Source organism: Panthera tigris, chromosome D3 (genome assembly GCF_018350195.1).
Source record: "Panthera tigris isolate Pti1 chromosome D3, P.tigris_Pti1_mat1.1, whole genome shotgun sequence".
NCBI lineage: Eukaryota > Metazoa > Chordata > Mammalia > Carnivora > Felidae > Panthera > Panthera tigris.
The window spans coordinates 32224983-32248178 of NC_056671.1; the positions used below are offsets into that span (position 1 = coordinate 32224983).

Sequence of the window (23196 nt, forward strand, 5' to 3'; positions counted from 1 at the left end):
GAACATGGGTGGTAGTTATGGCAGTATAACTACAGGAGCTTGCGTTTGCGAATAGAAGTACCTGAAGATACCTCTTTGACAAGGTTTCTGTTGGCTAGTATGGTCTCATACATGATGCCAGGGTGGGAGAGGAGATTCTAAGTGGAATGCACTTATGAAATGCTTATGAAATGCATGAAAACCAGAATTCTTCAGTTGACAGGAAATACAGGAATGTTTGGAACTGGCACTTGGTAGTAGTCCTTTTTTTATAATTTAGCTTGGGGAGGTTCCCCTCCAAGTCTTCTTTATTCTTGAATAAGGTGATAGTATGCTGTGATCTCAGTGGATTTCTTCTGAAGCCTCATGAAATTTAAGCAATTAACTTTTTTTTTAAAACATGCTTTATTTTTTTAAAAGTGTATTTTGAGAGAGAGAGAGAGGGCACGCACTTGAGTTGGGGATGGGCAGAGGGAAAGGGAGAGAGGAAGAGAATTCCAAGCAGGTCCCACCTTGTCAGTGAACCATGAGATCATGACCTGACCTGAGATCAAGAGTCGGACACTTAACCAACTGAGTGAGCCACTCAGGCACCCCTAATGCTTGAATTAATATCGGCAGGGAAAATTTTAATCCAAATCCACACTGTTTACAAAAAGAAACACAACTTCCATCATCCCGTCCTCTAACACAGGAGTGTCAGGAATGTGGCTTCTGTATTGTCACTCCTGTCTGTTCCCATGGCAAACCTTGCTAATGGCTATGGACACCTTCCACCCTGTACTTGCCCTCACAACTCTTCTGAAGATGGTAAGACTGTCATTACCATCCAGTTTGAGTTGGCACAAAAGATTAAACCTTTTTGCTATATAAATTTTGTATACGTAAAATACACAAAGATAATACTTGAGTTTTGGTGGAAACATGCTGAAATTATTTTTTAGTGGAAAATACTTGACCTTTAATGATTTTTGTTCAATGAGATGAAATAAAGTTTAGTTAATTAAGGTTGCTGAATAGAAAGAAAAATCACACTCTAATAATTAAAACATTTTTAAAACTTTCTTTTTAGAACAAGATCAATTTTGGTCACTCTAGAACAGGTTGGGAGGGTGTGGGGTCTGGACCAAACTTACTCCTAGATTGGAGGGTGGCCATGATGATGGTGAGGCCTACCTTCATGGATGGACGACAATCAGGGGTGTTCGTTCCACCAGCCAGGCCCCACGAAATCCATTTGCAGGACTTGCTCATCTCATGAGCAAGCAGAGCCAGAAAAGGTAGACAGTGATACAGATAAGAGCCAGTAAGTGGCCTATGCTGGGAAAGTCTGGTAGTTGGTTTTAGTCACTGATGTGAGGTCCAAGGGCTAGAGTATAATCCCTAGGAAAGTGACTGGCAATAATAAGCCAAGGTTTTTTGTTTTTGTTTTTGTTTTTGTTTTTGTTTTTTTAAAGATAAGGGGTTTTATTATGGGATCTAGGATACAAAGTAAAGAGTGGGCCTCAAAAATAAAGCAGAAGCCCATATTTCAGAATTAAGATAAAGTTGAGATTTATGGCAAAGATGACTGACATGAAAGGTCACAGAGCCTGGCTTAGGGCAGAGTCTACAGATAGGAGTTAGAAGTTCTCAAGAAAGGAGAGTCAGGTTCTGGAAGGGCCTGTCACTGTCATAGACATAGACACTGTCTATGAATGAAGAGATGGGTGACATTTTTTCCATAAGTGGTATTAAGATTAGAGGTTTTATTCCTGACCAGGATCAAAGTCCGTTATCTCTAAGAGCAACATCGTGTTACAGAAGCAAACATGTGATGCCTTTATGCTTCTACACTTCTTTAAAATAGTAAGATTATGCTTTAAGTTCTACAAAGTGTGATTAAATGTATTGTTCATATTGATTAGTCAAGGGATTCTTTGTCCTATTAAGAGGGCATAAGGCTCACATTAACAGCTCACATTAACAGCATATTTTTTTCTCTATCTGCATTTATTAGTCATGATCAGTGAACAAATAAACCAAAGTGATACTTAGAAAGTTTGTTTTTAGTATTCTCCACTAGTGTGGACTCTGTGCTTCACCTTTAGGCATCCATTGCTTCCCAGGCTCTCCCTTACTGAGCCAGGGGAGACTGTAGGACGACTAGTGGGCCAGCAGCCTGAGTAACTGGTCACAGTTCCTTGACCTTCAATGAATCATTTATCTCTAGAGCTTGAGCCTCCTCAGCTGTAAAAATGAAGGTTTTACACTGGCATTTACAATGTGTTTCAACTACATAAAGCGAATGCTTTGGATTAATTTTAAGTATTAATGAGATATTTCATTAACAATAATTTATTTTCTTAGAGTTTAAAAGAGCATTGCAGGGGTTGGTTTGAATGGCATGTATTTCTAGAAATGTTCTGGATAGTTTGGATGGATGCCTTTGGCTTTAATGCATTTCTGGCAGAGGTGTTCAGAGTAGTTCCACTGGTCATAGCATTTCCCTTGAGGTTGATGTCTTATAAAAGTAGAATATCTAAGTGAAGTTTTCAACCAGAGATGTTCAGTGTAGGGAGATGAAAAATTATAGTAACTAGAATCATTCATAGAGTGCTGCCAGTCTTGGAAGGAGCACTTGAGAGGCAAGATAAGACTGCCAAGGGCATGCACTGGCAGTAAAAGGCAACCGCTTACGCTACCCTGAGGAGACAGGGAGGAGAGAGTTGGTGAGAGGGCGAGGACTGAACTCCTTCCTGTGAGTCACATTTCAGAAAAGTTTAATACATTTATGAAAGCTCAGCTGCGTTCTCTTTGGGCCAACACAGTGTGTAGACACACGGGAGACCCCTCGAACTTACAGGCCAAGGCACAGGAGAGGGCCCGTTAAATTATACCTAGGGATCTGAGGGACCCAGTGGTCTGTTGACTTACAGTTTTTTGGGTTTGGAAGACGAGTCTTTCAGCTTATTTCCTCCTTGGAGAGAAGGTCAAAGACTTAAATGGCTCATATTAAGCTCATATTAAGTGTTTACTATGAGACCTTCAGTCGGCTAAGCAGTTTAGTTGGATTATTACTTTTGATCTTGACAACAACTCCAGGAGATAGGTACTCGTCTTAGCCTCTGCCTTCTAAATGGGAGACTAAAGTATAGAGGCCTTAAACTTAGCCAGCAGCCCACCTGGGATTCAAGCCCCAAGAGTCTGGCCTGGAGCCCTTGCTCTTAACCACTGTACTCCATTACCTTGTGCTCAGTGGGCGAGTTCTGACTCTGGAACATTCTGCATGGGATTCTCCTGTACACAGGGTAGCCTGGGATCGGGTTTGAGATGGTGAGAGCATGTAATATTGCTTTGACTTTTTCATGGTCTGTGTATTCATTTCCTGTAAGAAGTCATCGCTAATTTCGTAGCTTAAAACAACACAAAATTAGCTTACAGTTCTGGAGGTCAGAAGTCTGAAAATGGTCTTGTGTGCTAAAATCAAGGTATTTTCAGGGCTATACTTCTTCTGGAGGCTGCAGCGGAGAATCTGGTCCTTGCCTCTTCCAACTTCTAGAGACTTTCCATATTCCTTTGCCTGTGTCCCCCTTCCTGCATTCACATGGTTTCAGTCTTTGCTTCTGTCATCACAGCTCCTTCTTGGACTCTCCTGTCTCTCATAAAGCTCTTTGTTACATTGGTCCTGCCTGGATGGTCCAGCATAATCTCGCCATCTCTAGAGTCTTAACTTAGTCATAGCTTCAGAATCACCTTGCCATGTAAAGTAGTAAGTTCTGGGGACTTTACGGTATTTTTATTTATGGGTTGATTATAGAGATTGCCATTTCAGGCTTTCTTATTTTCAGGTTTTTTTTTTTTTTAATGTTTATTTATTTTTGAAAGAGAGAGAGAGGGAGACAGAGCGTGACCGGGGGAGGGTCAGATCTGAGAGAGGGAGACACAGAATCTGAAGCAGGCTCCAGGCTCTGAGCTGTCAGCACAGAGCTTGACACGGGGCTTGAACCCACAGACTGTGAGATTATGACCTGAGCCGAAATCAGATGCTTAACCAACTGAGCCACCCAGGCGCCCCCAGTTTTGAGTAATACCTAATGACAATTCACTCCCCACCACCTCCTCCTGAGCCATTGCTGAGCTCCAGCTGTTGTTGACCATTTGAGTGTCATCATCCTGGACACCACCACATAAGGAATTGGGGGAAGCTATGTGTTAGGAACCTCTGCGGAGAGGTATGGAGTGAAAGGTAGTAGCTTTTAAAGATCTATACAAGAAGTATAAAAATGAGTTGAATTTTATAGTATTTTTTCATGTGATTTAGCTACTTTTTTATTTCAAAATCGATAACCTCTTTTACATGGTTGTAATCCTAGTAAGCATTTTGCTCTGTTTTTCTTAGGACTCTATTTTAATGTATTTACATTTCTCATCTTTCCACAGGGTTAATAGTGGTAAGCTTAGCTACCAGTTGCTGAGCTCCTGCAGTAGGCATTGTGCAGAGCCCCTCAAAACATTTTTTTTCCATTTAATTTTCATGTAAGCCCGTGAGGTAGATACTATTCCTTTTTTTTTTTTTTTTTTTTTTAAATAGATGAGAAGGTGGAAAACCCTGCAAATATTTTACTTTAAAGTTACATCACAGGGGCACCTGGGTGGCTCAGTTGGTTAAGCATCCAACTCTTGATTTTGGGTCAGGTCATGAACTCAAGGTTTATGGGTCTGAGCCCTGTGTCAGGCTCTATGTTGACAGTGTGAAGCCTGCTTGGGCTTCTTTTTGTCTCCCTCTCTCTCTGTCCTTCCCCCATGCATTCCCTCTCTCTCTTTCAAAAATAAATACACAAACATTTTAAAATTACATCACACTATTAGTAAGTATGGAAGTGAGATTTGAACTTAGGACTGTCCAAGTGTAAAGGCTTGCTCTTGTTATTCTGCCACACTGCCTTCCCAAGGCAGCTAAGAGAAAGGGTAATTATCAACAGGTGTGAAGAAGAAAAGGCTGTAGCACAGGGCTTTTGTGGTAGTGGAACATCAGATTTTATTTCATTCTTCCTGACAGCCAGGCCAAGAAGAGGAGCTTGATGAACACACAATCTTTGTTTGGTTAGCAAGTATACCAATTTTCTCCCATATCTAAATTCTAAATTCCTGTTAATCTTTCAGTAGCTATACTAGTGAGATTGTATGGCATAGTGGATAATGATTTGATCATTTAACAAATAAAAGATCCTTTATATGACTGTTTCTTGTGTCAAGTGTATAGATCTTTTTTCACTATAAATGTAACTTGGCAAAAAATTTTTGTTGGGGCACATAAGTATAAGCTAATGATTGTACAGTTTCAGTGTCATAACTTTTGACACTGAAACATCTGGTCGTGGATTCTGAGCCTTTAACGGCCATGATGTTTAAGAAACTCAGGTGTGGTTAGGCTGTAGGGATTATTTTATTATTAAATTTTGGTCTAACTGTTCAAAGTTGTACTTTTTCTCTAGTTTTCATATAAAAATTGTCCCAAAAGTGTACCTAATATACTTGTCTCTTACAGAGTATGAGTTCTGTTTTTTTTTTAAGTTTATTTTTATTTATTGAAGTAATTTCTACACCCAACATGGGGCTGAAACTCATGACTCCGAGACCAAAAGTTGCATGCTCTTCTGACTGAACCAGCTAGGTGCCCTCAGGGTATTTGAGGGTATTGAGAACTTAAGCTTGATGTTGATTGGTTTGAATCAAGTCTTTGAGAATGCTGTTCCTGAAAATATGGCTTGTCCAGGGTATCATTCTTCCCTTCTCACCCTGCTCCATTCCCAGTACAATCCATTAGCAAATAAATCTGTTAATTCTGCTTCTAAATTATATCTTAATTCTCTGCTTCCTGGTCACTGCCACCACCTGGGCTCATTGCTTTCCCCCAACTCCACCCCTGTTTGCCACCCCTCCTCCTTCATGCTTTCACCTTGACCCTCCACAGAGCAGGACCAACCGGGAAACCCACCTTGAATCAGCTCATGCCCTTGCTTAATCTCCTCCAGTAGCTTCCCATTGTCCTTAAAATCAAATCTAAACTCCTTACACTGTCCTGAAAGGCCTGTGTGATCTACCCCTGCCTGTCTTTCTAAATGCATTTTATGCTCCCCCCCCCCCCCCCCCAAACACTTCCAGGGCTGTACCACAGGCTGGCTCTTGGATCTAGAACAGGTTTTTCTGTCAACCCTGTAGTTAGACGCTACCCAACATCATGATCTCTATTTAAATATCTTGTCTGACCACTGTAAATTGGATCATTTCTGTTATTTTCTCTCTCTCCCTTTTCTGTCCTTAATAGCATTTATTACCAGTTGTAGTTATTTTATTTGTTTCTTTGGGTCTGTGTTCACTGAACGTAAGCCCTATCCCTTCCTCATGCATTCCCTGTCTTTCAAAAAGGGAGCAAGGACTATGTGTGGCTTGTTTGCTGCTATATCATCAGTATTTTAGTACTTAGTAGGTGTTAGCAAATATTTATTCAATGAATGAGGGGGCAGAGGCAAGCTGACAGGAGGACAGTGTTTATCTATCGATACTGATGCTCAGTTTCAGCATGAAAAAAAGAACATACTTTCACAGATGGACCCAAACATTGCCCACATTTGGTCCCATGGGAAAATTTGGAGAATAATTCTGAGAGCTATTTATTTATCATAAAGATTATAGGGGCCCTGTGTCTTTTTGGTGGGCATTGTGTGCCTTCTTCTTATTCAGCTAATTTGAATCATATTCATAACATGGCTGTGTGACAGACAATTCAGCTGCACACTGAGGTTTCTACTAGCTTACAAGTATTATTCATCTACATGAACATCTTGAATTTTTTCTGAAACTGTACCTTAATTTCCACCGTGTAGTTGTGTGGTTCATCAAATTTTGTGATTCCACTGAGGTGAGGACATTTCAGAGAGTGTGCTATGTTAGGCCTAAATCTGAACAGCCAAGACTGTGAGTGGTCTTTTTTTTTTTTCTAATGTTTAGTTATTTATTTTGATAGGGTATGCATGTGTGTGGGGGCGGGGGACAGGCAGAGAGAGAGAGAGGAAGAGAAAGAATCCCAAGCAGGCTCCAAGCTGTCAGCACAGGGCCCGATGCTGGGCTTGATCTACCAAATCATGAAATAGTGACCTGAGCTGAAATTATGAGTAGGATGCTTAACCAACTGAGCCACCCAGGCGTGGTCTTCTAAGACCAGAGTGGTCTTCTAAGGTTTGTTCACCAAAATGCTCTTTCTGGTAACATTGAGTAGACTTGTTGAATGGAAGCGTCTGATTACTAACATTTAGGATTTAAAATGTTTGCATTGTATTAGTTGAGGATTTCTTTATGACAGGCATTTTACATTAGGGCTCGTTTGTTTCTTAAAGCCATTTTATGTCAGTTTATAGGAAGATTGATTTTTCCATTTCCTAGGACATGAAGGAACTTGTCTAGTAAATCTTAAGAGCAGATCGGATATTTCAGAATGAGTTAAAAAGAAGGACCTAAAAAAATTCAGCCTTGATTCTTCCAGCATTATTAAAATGCTCATTCCTTTTGGGAAACAGTGAGCTGAAGTTTTGGCTTGCTATGCATATCATCCCTCTTCTTAGAGTATAAGTATGATGATAATGTTGGAATATTTTGAAACTTAATGTTTAAGTATCATTTCAGATATTTCCTTTTATTTTACATCATCAGATAGTTAATCTAGCCTTTTAATTAACCTAATAATAATAAAGTTGTTAGAACTTTAATTGTTGAAAGAAAGAATTCACTGCATTTAATAATCTGAAACCTTGGTTAGGCTTACCATCAGCTTAGTTTACTGTACTTGTAGAAAGTGAAGTTATATGATTCTAGGTTTTAGAGGGATTCCTTAGGTTTAGTTTTGGAAAACAGGTGGTTGACCTTTGACAGAGGACTCAAAAGTTGTCAAATGAAAATTTCTTAGTTGCTACTCTAGCAGTTTCCAACTGTTAAATTGAGGAATACATTTTCCCATTTCCCCAGATACAGTATTATAATTGGTAGGTAGCTGGGATAGCAGCTCTGCAATCCCCTATCCTAACCCCAGTGGCCACTGCAAGTGGGAATGGAGGACAGGTCATGACAAAGTTCAGGAGCCTTAGAGTCTACTCTTAGCTCTGTCATTTTGTGCAAGTCATTTAACTCCTCAGGCTCAGATTACTCATTGGTAAAATGAATGGATTGGGCAAGATCATTTCCAAGGTTCCTTTTAGCTCTGCTGTCATGTAATTAGGATTTTTCTGATTCCTGGGTCAGAGTCTGGGCAGGGATTTGGATGGCAGAATAGTGTAGGTGGTCAAGCATTTCGTAGTTAACCACATTTCTGTAGTTGCATGATTTAGTCACTGGGTCATATTGAATAAACAGAAGTGGTTGTGCACTCTCACAAAAATAGGAAATAATTTTCAGTTTTATAATAGAGGTCATTGAAAAAAATCTTATTTCATAGGACTCACAAGTCTTTGTGACATCACTCTGTCATTCTTTGAGTACTTCATTACTTTCTGGTGCAAAAAGATGTTCCAGTTTATCTTGTAATTTCTCTGTCCCGTCTGTGGAGTCAGCCAATCCCAAGTCCTGGTTCCTTTGAGGGAGAATGGGCTAGGTGTGCTCTTGCAAAATGGGGTACTATTGCTTCTCCCTCTTTTGGAAGAGAAGCTAAGGAGTATGTTTTTTTTGAAGTTAGATAATACCTCTAATGCCAGTTTACCACCACAGGCTCTTCCTCTCCTTCCCACACGTTAGGAGTGTATGCTCCTTCTCCCTCAGTTCATAATTCCCAGCAGTATCACTGTATTTATTTGCTCAGTGCTACAACACATACAAAATAGTTTCAAAAATTTTTACCAACTATACTGCCAACAACAAACCTTCTACGTAAAATTGTAGATTTCTTTGCAATTCTCTTTACCTTAAGAATCTGTCATACTGAAGATGTACTTCCATGTACTTTCAAAGAGTTTGTTCTCTGTTATAGTTGTCTTAACACTGTATTTCCCCCTCCTTCCCTTCCCTCCTCTTCCCTCCCCTCCCCTCCCCTACCCTCCCCTTCCCTCCCCCATTCCTTCTATGGAATAGACACTCTAAATGTTTGTTGAGAGGTAGTCTGTGCCTTTCTTTGAGCTGCTCCTGTTCACAATACTTTGCTAGGTTAAGTTAATCACCCTTTCTGTAGGAGTCAAGGATAATTAATCTACCAAAAGCACTGATGTTCTGAGCAGTCATATACACATATGTAAAACTGTATAATATATGTAAAATTCTATATTATACAGTTTCATGTAACAATATATGAATATATAAATAACAGTTATGTATTTATCAAACCATAGTATATAAAACCTTTATATATATATATATATTTTTTCAATATATGAAGTTTATTGTCAAATTGGTAAAACCTTTATATATTAAACCCATTTGATCTGTATGTTCATGTAATCTTTATTTATTGCTCGTAAATCATTTTTAATTCACAGAACCTGTGGTCACTTATCTTCTGGTCTCAATTTCAGCCAGTATTTCACATTAGGATTATTAGGTCATCAGAAATTGTGGGTTTCAGTTTTTTCATTTTAAGAGTCAGGAGGCACATAAAAAACATTATGTTTTGTGTGTGTGTGTGTGTGTGTGTGTGTGTGTGTGTGTGTGTGATATCATAAACTCTAAGGTGTATAAATTCTCATTAAGCATTGAAGAAAAAACACAGACTGAAGGAACAACCACTGTGGGTTAGGGCTAGGTGTGGGGGTCATAGCCTGGAGAGAGGAAGCAGTTAGGGGGAAGGATAATGTTATTGGAGGAAAGGAGGTAGAGATTAATGTATGTTTGAAGTGAGGACAATGAAATTTAAGATGTGTGGACTGGGGAAATTACATTTTTTAGTACCCAATATAAATGTGTAACCTGTTCTTTTTGTTAAAACTACTTAATAAGTGATCTTTAAGATAGGTGTTTTTTATTGAAAAAGTATGTTTTATTCATCCAAATTGAAATAAATATACAATTTTACATGTTTCTTGGTGTTCAGTCTCAGTGATGAAGAGAAAATGTTGCTGCAGCCAAATATTGTTCAATTCTAGTTATTGATTAGGTGATCCTCTATTGGAAAAATTACTAAGTTAATTATGTGGTTTTGTCTAATCATTAATCAAAGAAAAACAACCATCATGTATTAAAGAAACTATTAGTTTAAGACATTTATGCTTTTATTGAAATGATCACTGTGCCTGTAAACTGGAATATATGTTTGGAAAGAAGCCCAAGAGTCTTTAAAGATTTTTTGAAGGTATTTTAGAGGATTTTAAAAGGTACCTTTTAAATACCTTTAATGTATTTTAAGATATCTTTAAAATAAATTAAGATTTTGATAAAAATATTTTTATCTTACTTTCATTAACTTGTATATATGCATATTAAATATGTGTGTGTGTTTTAGATCTTATTATAATTGAATATATTCTTCCCATCTTTCTATTATTTCGTTTTGGTCCTATTTAAACAAATCCCTAAGCAGGACTTTCTACAATGTTTGGTCATTCTAGCGTCTTTTATTTGCATAGCTTTTCATAGATATAATGAAGCCATGCCAGAGTAACTGAGATATTTTTATCAGTATGAAAAAGCTAAAATCCTTTGAAAGTAACTTTTTGTATTTTTATTACAGGTAAATTGGGATACTCACATTGTACAGAGACAGAGGTAAGAGAAATGCTCAAAAATTTGTTAGTAAAGCAGGTTTGCAGTTCTTTAGACTAACTTAAGTATTGAACTATCATTATGGATTTTTGGCCTTCTGACAAGGATATGTTGACAGCAGGTGTATATCTTTTACATTTAAGAAGAGTAAAATGTGGAGAAAAATCAGTTATATTGTTTATTTATATATTTTTAAAAGATTTTATTTTTAAGTAATCTCCACACTCAATGTGGGGCTAAAACTCACAACCCCGAGATCAAGAGTTGCATGCTCCACTGACTAAGCCAGCCAGGCGCCCCCTCCTTGCCCATATTTTTAAAAGTCTAGGGTGTGTTAAAAAGATTAGCTTAATCATGGTTTTAAAATTTTCCCATGTTATTATTTGCAAAATTGAGATACTAAGATTCAGAGCCCTTAATAAGAAATAGTTTAAGTTCACTTTTTTTCATAATCCAATCTGATGTGTCATAATCATTTAAATGTGTTGGAATCCTCTGGTCCTGTCTTGGTGTAGGAAAAAAACAGGGGCTTGGAAACAGTATTCTAGTAAGATTAATAATGAATTAAATGCTTTGTTATTTGTATAAACAGATTTAGTACTTTTTAATAATTTAGTTCAAAATTCTGACTGTGAATTTTAAGGAATTTCCATGTGATTCCCTGTGTTCCTTGCAGGAATTTCAAGGGTAACACTGAAATATAAGGGTAGCATCCATGAAGTATGTATATGTGGTGTTCTTTTTAGGAACTGTACATCTTTACATTAGGAATCTTGGGTATTTATTAATGGCAATGACTAAATAAAGGATTTAGGAAGTTATTTTTTTTAATTTGATAACCTGTCTACTGTTGTAGGTTTTAGTAAATTTCAACTGTTATTTTAAGTAAAATGCAAGCTTTCTAAGGGATTGTATTGTATAATAAAGAAGCAAAAATAATTTTTTTTTTGCATTCAGAAGTTACTATTTTTTAAAATGTTTATTTTGAGAGAAAGTGTGAGCGGAGGAGGGGCAGAGAAAGAGGGAGAGACAGAATCCCAAGCAGGCTCTGTGCCATGAGTAGAGAGCCCAGTTCGGGGCTCAAACTCACCAACTGTGAGATCATGACCTGAGCTTAAATCAAGAGTCAGATGCTTAACTGACTGACTCAGATGCCCGTATGGTTTATTTTTGTGTCTTCAGCTTTGGGAGTAGAGATCATTTTTTTCCAAATTAGCTCAAAAAATAGGCAAGAATGTAATAAAAATTTTTTTTTATTGTGAGAATTTTTGAGTAATACAAAGAAGTGGGGCTTGATTGGAGTCAGAAGATAAAATTTCTCTCTGTGGTTTCTGGTGTGCGTCTTTCTAGGTATGTAATTTTGAGCAGTAATTTTTTTCTCCCAGAACTTTGGCTATCTTATCTATAAAATGTTAATCATAATTCGTATTAACTTCATGGGTTGTGAAATTTTAAAGAGCAAATATATGTGAAAATGTTATATAAACCCTGAAGACACTATATATGTCAAGATGTCAAAGTCTCATTATTCTGTCTTATTATGTTGTATTGCCATAAAATCTGAATGGTTGTAGCATTTTGTTTAGTACTCGTTTTGTATAGGAACATCACTCATTTTATCTCCGTTGTCTCCTAATTAGTAGCACTTATTCTTTGACCTACACCTTGGGTAACCAGAAACACTGGAATCTAAACAGAACTCTCATTCAGGATTTTTAATAATCATTTAAAGAGGGAAAAATAACAAGAAAATAAGATCAATCTGATTAATTTAGTTTACAAAATAGACTTGGGGTATTTTCTAGGGGTAACAGTGGTTGCTTCCTCTGGCAAAGAGACTGGAATTGTGGGTGGGGATTTATCTATATTGTTTGAATTTTTTAAAATGAGAATGTCTTAACGTATTACTTTATTTATTAAAATAATAAAATGAAGGAACAGTAGAGGCAATGGGAACTGTTTCAAGAAGTTTGGTGGCTTGAAAGAAAGAGGGTACAGCTTAAGTAGGAAGTTTTGTTTTTTAGGAATGATAGTACTTGGGGAGGTGGGGGGTCGTGGTGGTAAGGAAGCAGGAGGGAATAGGCTGGAATCCAAGTTAGAGAGTGGATATATGCTGCAACTAGATGTAGGACTACATTTGGCTTGACTAGACTGATGGTTCTCCAAGTGTGGTGGGAGGACTTGGGGGTGGGGGTGTGTGTTCCTGACACCCTTTCAAGATCCAGCTATTTTTGAAGTAATACTAAGACATTACCAGCCCTTTTATTTACTTTGATTCTCTCGAGGATACAGTGGTATTTTCCTTGGCCACCTATGACATACCACACCTCAGAAGCAGAGGCAAGATCTAGCCAGCTTTTATTAAGCATGACCTTCAATAGTTTTATAAAAATGTAAAACAGTATCTCATTATTTTTTTTTGAAAATAGAGTTTTTCCCCCATAAAAATGTTACTTATATTAACATATTTAATATTTTTCAGTGATTTAAGTGATTAAAAAATTTCTCAGTTTTAATTTCTGATACAGGAGATATTGGTAGATTATGGCTCACATACACAAAAGCTCCTTGGATTCCTCAGTAGTTTTTAGAGTGTAAAAGGGTCACAGTCTGAGAGCTGCCAGGCTCTGCGGTGTGGTTATAGTGGGTATTTTTTCCTGAGAAATAGAATTGAAGGCTGAGAGCAGTAAAACCACAGTCTTGAGGAAGACCATGGGAAATTGAGGGAATCCTTGATAATAAGGATTTAAGCCAGTCTTTTCTGTCCGTGAGATGACAGGGTCATTTCTGAGAATGAGGTTATCCTGGATCAGAACGGTGATTGCTAGAGCCTCTTTTGCCCTTTCATTGGTCTTCTGTTGAGAGGAAATGCTCATCACGCTCTGGCATTAAGTGCAGACCAAAGTAAGGGCTGCTAACAAGTTGTAGGCGAGTGGAACTGTGAAGGGCCCTGGATAAGGTGGAGTAGCACGTTGCTTGCTCCACATTGCAGTGCAGGTTCACGCCCCAGGAGCCCATACGTTGGGTGTTTGTGCTTGGGCCCAGCTCTGGCTCCACCCTTTCCCTTCACTTCTCGGCCTCAAGATTCCTCATCTGAGAGATGGGTGAATACAGAGTTTAGCATAAAGCCTGGCTTAATGAATGTAGCTTGGGAGGTGTATAGTTTCCTGGGACAGAGAAAGTCATCTTCCTGAGCAAGGCTCATGGACTACTAGGACCCTCCGGTGACTGCTAGGGAAAGCAGAATCCCTTTACATCATCAGGACGTATAACTCGAAGTGTTCAACTATATTATTTTAATAGGTTTTGTAGTATATGGAAATCATATTATGAATTGTTTTCTAGTTTTACTTACAATTCTCTTTTTAATACTTTTCCTGTATTCAGAAAAACCAAACAAAAGTATGAGTTTAGAGAAAGCAAGGAGGCCATAAGTAGGCGTTCAGTCAACTTTCATGTGATCTTGTACCTCAGTATAGCTTAATGTTTCTAAAAGATCAAGTATTGTACCTTATTTCTCACTGTTTGGAAAATTTCTTGAGTGTACTTGATTATACTAGTGTTTTCCAGTATTTGAACTCATTAAGGGAAATCTTTCATATAGTTTGTTTTATTTTTTTTAATGTTTTATTTATTTTTGAGAGAGAGAGAGTGTGTGCACGAGTGGGGGAGGGGGCAGAGAGAAGGGGACAGGGGATCTGAAACAGGCTCTGTACTGACAGCAGAGAGTCCAATGTGAGGCTCAAACTTACAAACCATGAGATCATGATCTGAGCTGAAGTCAGACACTTAACCAACTGAGCCACCCAAATGCCTTCATATAGTTTGTTTTAAAAGACATTGCAAAGTTTTTTACTTTAATAGGCAATTTAATTTTTTCCTGTATCTCTTTTCCATTTTTTGAAGGTATAATTTGCATACAGTAAAACACCCTTTTCAGTTATAGTTCTTTGAGTTTTGAGAAACATTAAGTTGTGCTAACCAGCTCCACGATCAAGTTCTGTCATTCCCCAAACTCCTCCAGTGGCTCTTGGTGGTCATTCCCTCACCTCCCCCACTCCCTGCCTCTGTCAACCACTGATCTGTATTTTGTCCTTTCATTTTGAGAAGGGCATATAATTTCAACAGTACATTACCCCTGCTTCTCCCTCTCTAGAAGTGCTCACAGCTCAGCCTGGTCATTTATAAACTCTTGATGACTGACCTGTTCCTGTGGGTACTAAGAGGCAGTTATGTTCCACAGTTTGAGGGAGCTTTTACCCATTTTACAAGTTTTTCCTACTGCCATTATTTAAATAATTTTGTGGGTTGTACTTTTATATTTGAAGAAAATTGCTAAGCACTTAATGCTAAAACATAAAGGATTTGAATTTTTCAAGTATTTTAATTAAGGCATTTTAATTGTTGTTTTCAGCTTTCCAAATTTTATCACATCCCTGTTTGCTATTAACCACCACTAACTATGAAGCACTGAGGCCCTTTCCCTTTAGCAGGGAAGAAGGTTAAATGAATAACTAGAACAATCCTCTTGTTCCCTTGGTAGATTAGCTGCTTTAAGTGGAATAGGTTAAAACATTATATAAAGTTTTGCCAGTACTTTAATCTTGATAAAGCTAGTTTATAAAAATCGTAGTGTAGCAGGAAAATGTAATCTTTACTGTGGGAAACTATAAAAGATTCATGTTCACATCTTAGGAATAGAGTTGATATATACTGTACATAAATACTTATTCTGTCTCATTCCCACATTGAATCTTAAAAAAAAATACTTTAGAGCTAACTGTATGCTAAGTACTGCTGTAGACATTAATTTTATCCTCTTAACTAACTTAAAAACAAATTTTAGAAATGAGAGCTGAGGTATAAAGAGGTTAAGTAACTTGCCCAAGGCCATAGAGCCAGTGTGTTGCAGAACCACTTCCCTTCGCCTTAAATTTGTTTGTCTTTATCCAGCCTTTATTTATCTGCAGTGTAAGGCATCTACATAATGCTGGCAATTAGTTTAGTGCCCCATTCGGGACAGTGAAATGGCTGTGTCTCCTTATTCTGTATGTGTCTTTTACCTGTGACTACAATTCCTGGTGTTGTGTAGCCAGGGACTGTGTTCCTGCCCCACGTAAACTGGGACTGTGTTCTTGCTCGATGTAAACTGGGCAAAGGAATGGTTGCAGTCCCTGAACCTTCAACCCTGTTGGTTAGACGAACATAGAGTTCTGTAGTGTAGTAATTTGTGAAGTAGTCTGATTCTAACTTACTCAGAATGACTCAAGAATTGTTCTCTATATTTGAACCTCCTGGGAAACCAGACTAACTAGAATTAGTCTGCTTTGTGGGGGAGCCCAAATATATCAGAGTTAGTGCCTTGGACTTACTCCATTTTGATTACATACAGTTTTTGACACAAACAGGATTATATGAAAATTTTTTATGTTTCCTGAGCAGCCTAAAATAAACTGCCAAAGGTAGTATGTGGGAGTTTGCTGCTTTAACACAGAGTATAACATTTAAAAGTTGCCCATTTTGTTGGGGCGCCTGGGTGGCTCAGTCGGTTAAGCGTCCGACTTCAGCTCAGGTCACGATCTCGCGGTCTGTGGGTTCGAGCCCCGCATTGGGCTCTGTGCTGACAGCTCAGAGCCTGGAGCCTGTTTCTGATTCTGTGTCTCCCTCTCTCTGACCCTCCCTCGTTCATGCTCTGTCTCTCTCTGTCTCAAAAATAAATAAACGTTAAAAAAAAAAAATTAAAAAAAAAAAAAGTTGCCCATTTTGTGTTTAGCTAAATCAGCCCACTGCCCTTTGATTTCATCTCTGGTTCATGCAGACCCATGGTGACCGTGGGATGAGTAATACCTCTTTTAATTGACATTTGATAGCCCTTAGTTAACTTCAAAAGTAACTTAAAAATGTAAGTTGAAGAAGTATGTTCAGTTAACCCTTGAGCAACTTTGACTCCCCAAAAAGTTAACTACTAATAACCTTACCAACAGATCCTTTTTATGTTGTATGCTCTTATTACAATAAAGTAAGTTACATAAAATGTTATTAAGAAAATCATAAGGAGGAGAAATACATTTACAGTATTGTACTGTATTTAACTGAAAAATCACAGTATAAGTGGACCCATGCAGTTCAAACCCATGTTATTCAAGGATCAGCTGTAATATTTTTATGAAAATATTTGCATTTGTGCATAACTACAGCTGCATAATGAGCTTGTTTAAATGATTGTGAGGTTAGTATTTGATACCAAACTAATTAAATCTTAAAGCAGAAACAAAAAGACAATTACTGTCAGATCTGTTCTTTCAGTGGATTTTAAACCTTACTTTAAGGTTTTATAAATGGAATTGCATGACAAGAAGTTAAAATAATGATATATGTTCTATAAAAGGATTGGAAGAATAAGCTCCATTAACTGCAGGTAACAATAGCATTTTCTCCTTGGTCAGTAGACCAAAAGAAATGGGAAGGCTGCTCACACTCTACTTGCTGTGCTTTTGGATTAAAAACCCCAAACATGCCTGAATTTACATGGCCTTTTGTCTGACTTCAACTTAAATGGTTTGGAAATTGGCTTGTGTGTCTGCAGAGTAAATTGTGTCTACCTTTGAGTTGTTGCTTCTGAGTATGAATATTAGTAGAGGTTAGTAGTGAGGTTTAATGGTGTGATAAATAGATAATCTCATTTGGATTACATGTGTCATCAGATAGAGACTGGCATGTTATGTTAGTTACTTGTTATATTTGAAATTCATTTCACCCACCTTCCTTGCCTTTCTTTCTTCCTGCCTCTCTTTCCCCTCTACCCTCCCTCTTCTCATAACATTTATTACCAAAATGTCTTTCTGTGTTGTAGTCATAGATGTCTTAAATACGTGGTTTGACCATAGGATACAAAATTTATACAGGTAGTATTCCTTTGTATAGTTTTTACTGTATTTGAAGACCAATAACAATTATATATGTATGTCTGGCAGAGGATTTCAGAATAGCTCAGATTATCGAGAGTAAACATAGTATTCTTGACTGAGTAGAAAGTTTACACTATAGGAATCTGAAGCACCTGTAAGTACTTTGATAATAGAGTAGAAGGTTTTCATTATAATTTGCCTTATCAGGGAGCCATATCAATCTGCCTTAATGAAAAGTTTAAATTTTTAATAAAATAAAACAGTATTTTTCAGCACAGAGACTACAATGCTGATAGATCAAGGTGGGAAGGGGCTAGATTTTTTTATTGCTTTTTTTTTTCTTTTATTTAATGTTTGCTTTTTTGAGAGAGAGAGAGAGAGAGAGAGAGTGAGAGAGTGAGAGAGAGAATATGAATGAGCAGGGGAGGGGCAGAGAGAGAAGGAGACAGAGTCCAAAGCAGGCTCTAGGCTCTGAGCTGTTAGCACAGAGCCTGATGCAGGGCTCGAACCCACGAACTGCGAGATCATGACCTAAGCCAAAGTCAGATGCTCAACTGACTGAGCCACACAGGCTCCCCTTTATTGCCTTTTTCAAAGTACCTTTATTCTTTGTAGAAATGTTATATATTCACTTTAAAAATTAGAACATTGCAGAAAGATATGAAGACGAAAGTAATAAACACTTCATACCCTACCATCTACTGGTAATGGCTGTTTATTCTTTTAGACATCTTCCCATATTTATATAACAAAGTTGACTTAATCATTGAGCATCTATTGTGTACTGCTTTCAGAGATACATGTATCTTTGCATAAAAGACAAACTTGGCTTTAAGGAGTTAGCCAGACAGAGGGAAAGTTTTAGATATGTGGGTAGAACTTTCCACGCGGAAGGGAATCACAGTGAGAACTCTTAAGAGATCAAACTGTTTTTAAAACTGACAGAACACCAGGCTGTCTGAAGCATAGAGAATGTTAGGGAGAGTTGTAGGAAATGTAGGGAAGACAATGTGGTGTTGGGTCTTATAGACCATATTGAAGATTAGACATAGGTTCAGTTTCTCTTCAAGAGAAGAAACATTTTTGTCTGAAATTTTCTTCTAATTTTTAGGGTTATTCTTTTGATGTGTATTCTTTATTTGCTGTTTGCTTATATTTTTTGCATATTTATATATTCATATTTCATCGGTTTATGTATCATTTCATTAAATTGTTACTGTAATCACATAAGAGCTGTTGCATACATGGGTTTGGGAACAAACCTTGCAGACAAAATTTAAGCATAAGCATGTTTAAGGTAAACATATGGCTCACCTGGTAGGGGGCAAAAATGCACTGATGACCTAAAGAGTAGCTTGTCCATTCATGGCTAGTAGTAGTCATGGAGCCCAGTCAGTGTAATCTAGAATGACTGGGGAATGTGAGATGGATAGTCAGAGAGAGGCTGACTAGGAGAGCTTCCATTGTTCAAGATGGTGTCTCTTGACATCATCTCTCCATTTGGTAGAGATTTTTACTGTATTTGGCAGATACTATAAAACACAGTGTAAAGGGGTACCTGGGTGGCTCAGTCGGTTAAGCTTCCGACTTCGGCTCAGGTCATGATCTCGCGGTCTGTGGGTTCAAGCCCTGCGTCGGGCTCTGTGCTGACAGCTCAGAGCCTGAGGGCTGTTTCAGATTCTGTGTCTCCCTCTTTCTCTGACCCTCCCCTGTTCATGCTCTCTCTCTCTGTCTCAAAAATAAATAAAAATGTTAAAAAAAAACAGTGTAAAAAAACCCATTATCAGTAAAATTAGGTACTTTACTTGGTGTTGTGACAGTTCCCTAATGTCTTTTGATGATGGGCTTTATCAAGTGAGAGCTTTATCAAGATATCATTCACAGATATAAGTCACCCGTTTATAGTGTGTATTCATTGGTTTTTGGTATATTCACGGAGGTATGCAACCATCACAACACTCACTTTTAAAACATTTGTGTCACCTCTGAAAATCCAGTACCTTTAGCTATCATCCACCATTCCCTAGTACCCTTACACTACCCCAAACAACAACTAATTTACTTCCCATGTCTATGGATTTGCCTATTCTGGATATTCCATATAAGTGAATTATGTGATATGTGGTCTTTTGTGCCTGACTTTCACTTAGCACAATGTTTTCAAGATTTATCTGTGTTATAGCGTATATCAGTACTTCATTCCTTTTTACTGCTAAATATTCAACTATATGGATATGCCATATTTTGTTTACCCATTCATTAGTGGATGGACATTTGAATCACTTCCACCTTTTGGCCATTATGAATAATGCTCCTATAAAGGTTCCTGTGTAAGGTTTTGTGTGGATGTAAGTTTTTATTTCTCTTGGTTGTATACCTACGGGTAGAATTGTTGGGTCAACTGGTAGCTCCATGTTTTAAACCTTTGAGGAATTGCCAAACTGTTTACCAAAGTAGCTCCATCATTTGACATTCCTACCAGCAGTATCTGAGGGTTTGGGTTTCTCCACATCCTCACTGGTACCTGTTGTTATCTGCCTTTTTGATTCTAGCCATCCTGGTAGGTGTAAAATGGCATCTGTTTTGGTTCTGATTTGCGTGTTTCCCTGATGATTAATGATGTTGAGCCTGTTTTCATGGTTATTGGCTATTTGTACATTTTTCTGTTCATCTTTGCCTTTTTAAATTGGGCTCTTTATTGTTGAGTTGTGGTAGTTCTTATATATTCTACATACAAGTCCCTTATCAGATACATGATTTACAAATATTTTCCCCCATTCTTTGGGCTTTCTTTTCATTTCTTGATGGTATACTTTTAAGCACAAAAGTTTTTAATTTTGATGCAGTTTTAATGTGTCTGTTTTTTCTTTTGTTGCTTGTTGTTTTGGTATCTTAGGAGTCTGTTGCCAAAAGCAAGATCATGAGCATTTACCTCTATGTTTTCTTCTAAGAGTTTCATAGTTTTGCCTCTTATACTTTGACGGTCTTTGATCCATTTTCCAATTATTTTTTTAATATGAAGTGAATAAGGGACCAACATCATTCTTTTACGTGTCGATATGCAGTTGTCCTGACACCATTTCTTGAAGAGACTATTCTTTTCCTCATTGAATAGTCTTGGCACCCTTGTCAAAAATCAGTTGACCATAGATCTGTGGGTTTATTTCTGGATTCTCAGTTCTATATTGTCCTGCCAGCACCATGCTGTCTTAATCGATTTCCACTTCTTGGTAGTAAGATTTGAGATCCAGAAGTGTGAGTCCCCCAGACTTGTTCTTTTTCAAGATTATTTTGATTCTTCTGGGTGCCTTGCATTTTTATATGAGCTTTAGAATCAGCTTGTAAATTCTACAAGGAAGCTAGCTGGGATTCTCATATGGATAGTGTTGTATCTTTAGATGGCTTTGGGTAGTACTGCCTCTTAATGGTGCTAAACCTTCCAATCCATGAATACAGGGTGTCTTCCCATTTATTTAGATGTTCTTCAGTTTTTTTCAATGATATTTTGTAGTTTTCAGAGCATAAGTTTTACGTTTACACTGTTAAATATATTCATAAGTATTTTATTCTTTTTGATGCTAATATAAATGGAATTGTTATCTTAATTTCATTTTTGGATTGTTCATTGCAAGTATTTAGAAGTAAAGTAGAGGGGTGCCTGGGTGGCTCAGTCAGTTGAGCATCTGGCTTTTGGTTTCAGCTCAGGTCATGATCTCATGGTTCACAAGTTTGAGCCCCGTATTGGAGCTCTGTGCTGACAAAGTGGAGCCTGCTTGGGATTCTCTCTCTCTTTCCCCCTCTCTCTCTCTGTTCCTTCCCTGTCTTCCCTCCCTCTCTCTCTCTCAATATAAATGAATAAACTTTAAAAATAAAAGTACAGTTGATTTTTGTATAATGAGCTTGTGTCTACAACCTTGCTGAACTCATTCATTAGTTTTAGTAGTTTTTTAGTATATGCCCTTGGATTTTCTATGTGTAAGATCATGTCATCTTGTGACTAGAGATCGCTTTTTTTCTTCATTTCTAATTTGGATACCTTTCACTTCATCTTTTTTGCTCTTTCCTTTTTAAAAATTGTTTTTATGGAACTCAGTGTTGGAGGGTATTTAAAAATTTATTTCAAATCAATTTTATGAGAGAATACTTAAATGTTTGAATGTTAAATCAGAGACTTTTGGGACAATATTTATATAATTTATATTTCAAGTAGATATGTAAATTTTATGTGTGTTGAAACAGACTTCAGTTTGGTCCATTGTAACTGAAATTGGGCCTGTGTTTGGTTTCCCCTGAGGATCATTTTATTTGTAGAATATCAACTTTATTGCAAGAGTACTTTCTAGAATATAAAGTTAAAAGGCATAGATGGCTTTCAAACTAGGAGTTGTGACTGACTTTACTTGTTGAACGCTCATGTTTTTAGTCATAGAGGTTTTATCTGACATGACTGCTTATTTTTCTTCAACAGAAAAGTTCTTTGACAGTTTTGCAGATTGTGGCTGTTGCACTTGTGGGTAATTAATAAGCCCCTTGCTCTTTCATTTGAATTTATTATCTGGGGGGAAATTCTCATGGATAAATAGAGATCTTAGGTAAATGAAAAGAGTTGTGAAAGGGAGGAGGAATTATGGGTACAAATAGTAAAACTTGACTTAATTCGGACATCATTTGTCAAGCACTTACCATTTACAGACTCCGTGCTAAGCGTAGGGAATGCAGTGCTGTCCTCAAGAATTGATATGTTGCTAGAGTACTGCTTTTATAAAATATTTTTTTTAAAAGAATTGTTGATTTATTAGTAATCTTAACAAAAAGTAGCACATGATACAACATAACAGAATAAGAGATCAGAACGTGAGCTTGTTTGATCAAGCCATAGTTTCACTCGCTTCTTGCCAGTTTCACTCGCTTCTTCCCATAGTTTTTGAATTCAAACATTTGCCCACTAACTACAACAGAGTAGCAAAGAAACACAGTTGTAGCAATCAGAAGTATTTAAAACGTATCTCTCAAAGGATATTGTAGTGGATTTATCTTATAGGTTACAACACCACAAAATTATCAAAATTTCCTTAAATTTCTTTTTTTTTTTCCAGGGGGCCTGGGTGGCTCAGTCAGTGAAGCGTCCAACTCTTGATTTTGGTTCAGGTCATGATCTCACTATACATGAGATCAAGCCCCTTGTCGTGCTCTGTGCTGACAGTGTTGAGCCTCCTTGGGATTCTCTCTCTGCCCTTTCCCACTTGCATGCATGTGCTCTCTCTCTCTTAAAATAAATAAACATTAAAAAATTTTTTTGTTTTAATTTCCTCATCCCATGTAGCTACTTTGGAACTCTCCTCTTACTCCTACCCTCAAACAAAGCCACCCAACCCACCCCACTTTTCCTGGAGTTCTGTCATTTTCTCTTCTCTCTGCCTTTTGTTCTTTCCACATCAGCTAATACCAACATTCTCCACTCCAAATGAAGAGTCCAGAATCACAGAGGGGATGTCCTTTTCCTTGCCCCATTCCTGTCTTCTTTTCCTTGACATTGATCCTGTGTCTTCTTGCTAGTCTCCATTCTATACTGTGGACAGCTTAGAATCTG

At 37.6% G+C, this 23196-nt stretch overlaps 1 protein-coding gene across 6 annotated transcripts in view; it reads left to right on the forward strand.

Moving 5' to 3' along the window:
- SPIRE1 (spire type actin nucleation factor 1) overlaps positions 1-23196 on the forward strand; it is a 198655-nt gene that overhangs the window by 12128 nt on the left and 163331 nt on the right. For 5 of the 6 annotated variants that reach the window (XM_042961446.1, XM_042961448.1, XM_042961447.1 and 2 more), the window contains exon 2: positions 10667-10701. In XM_042961446.1, the coding sequence (XP_042817380.1) occupies positions 10667-10701 (35 nt within the window). Of the gene's footprint in view, positions 1-3680; positions 3731-10666; positions 10702-23196 lie in introns of those variants that run through there. The other variant, XM_042961451.1, reaches the window with a different exon arrangement.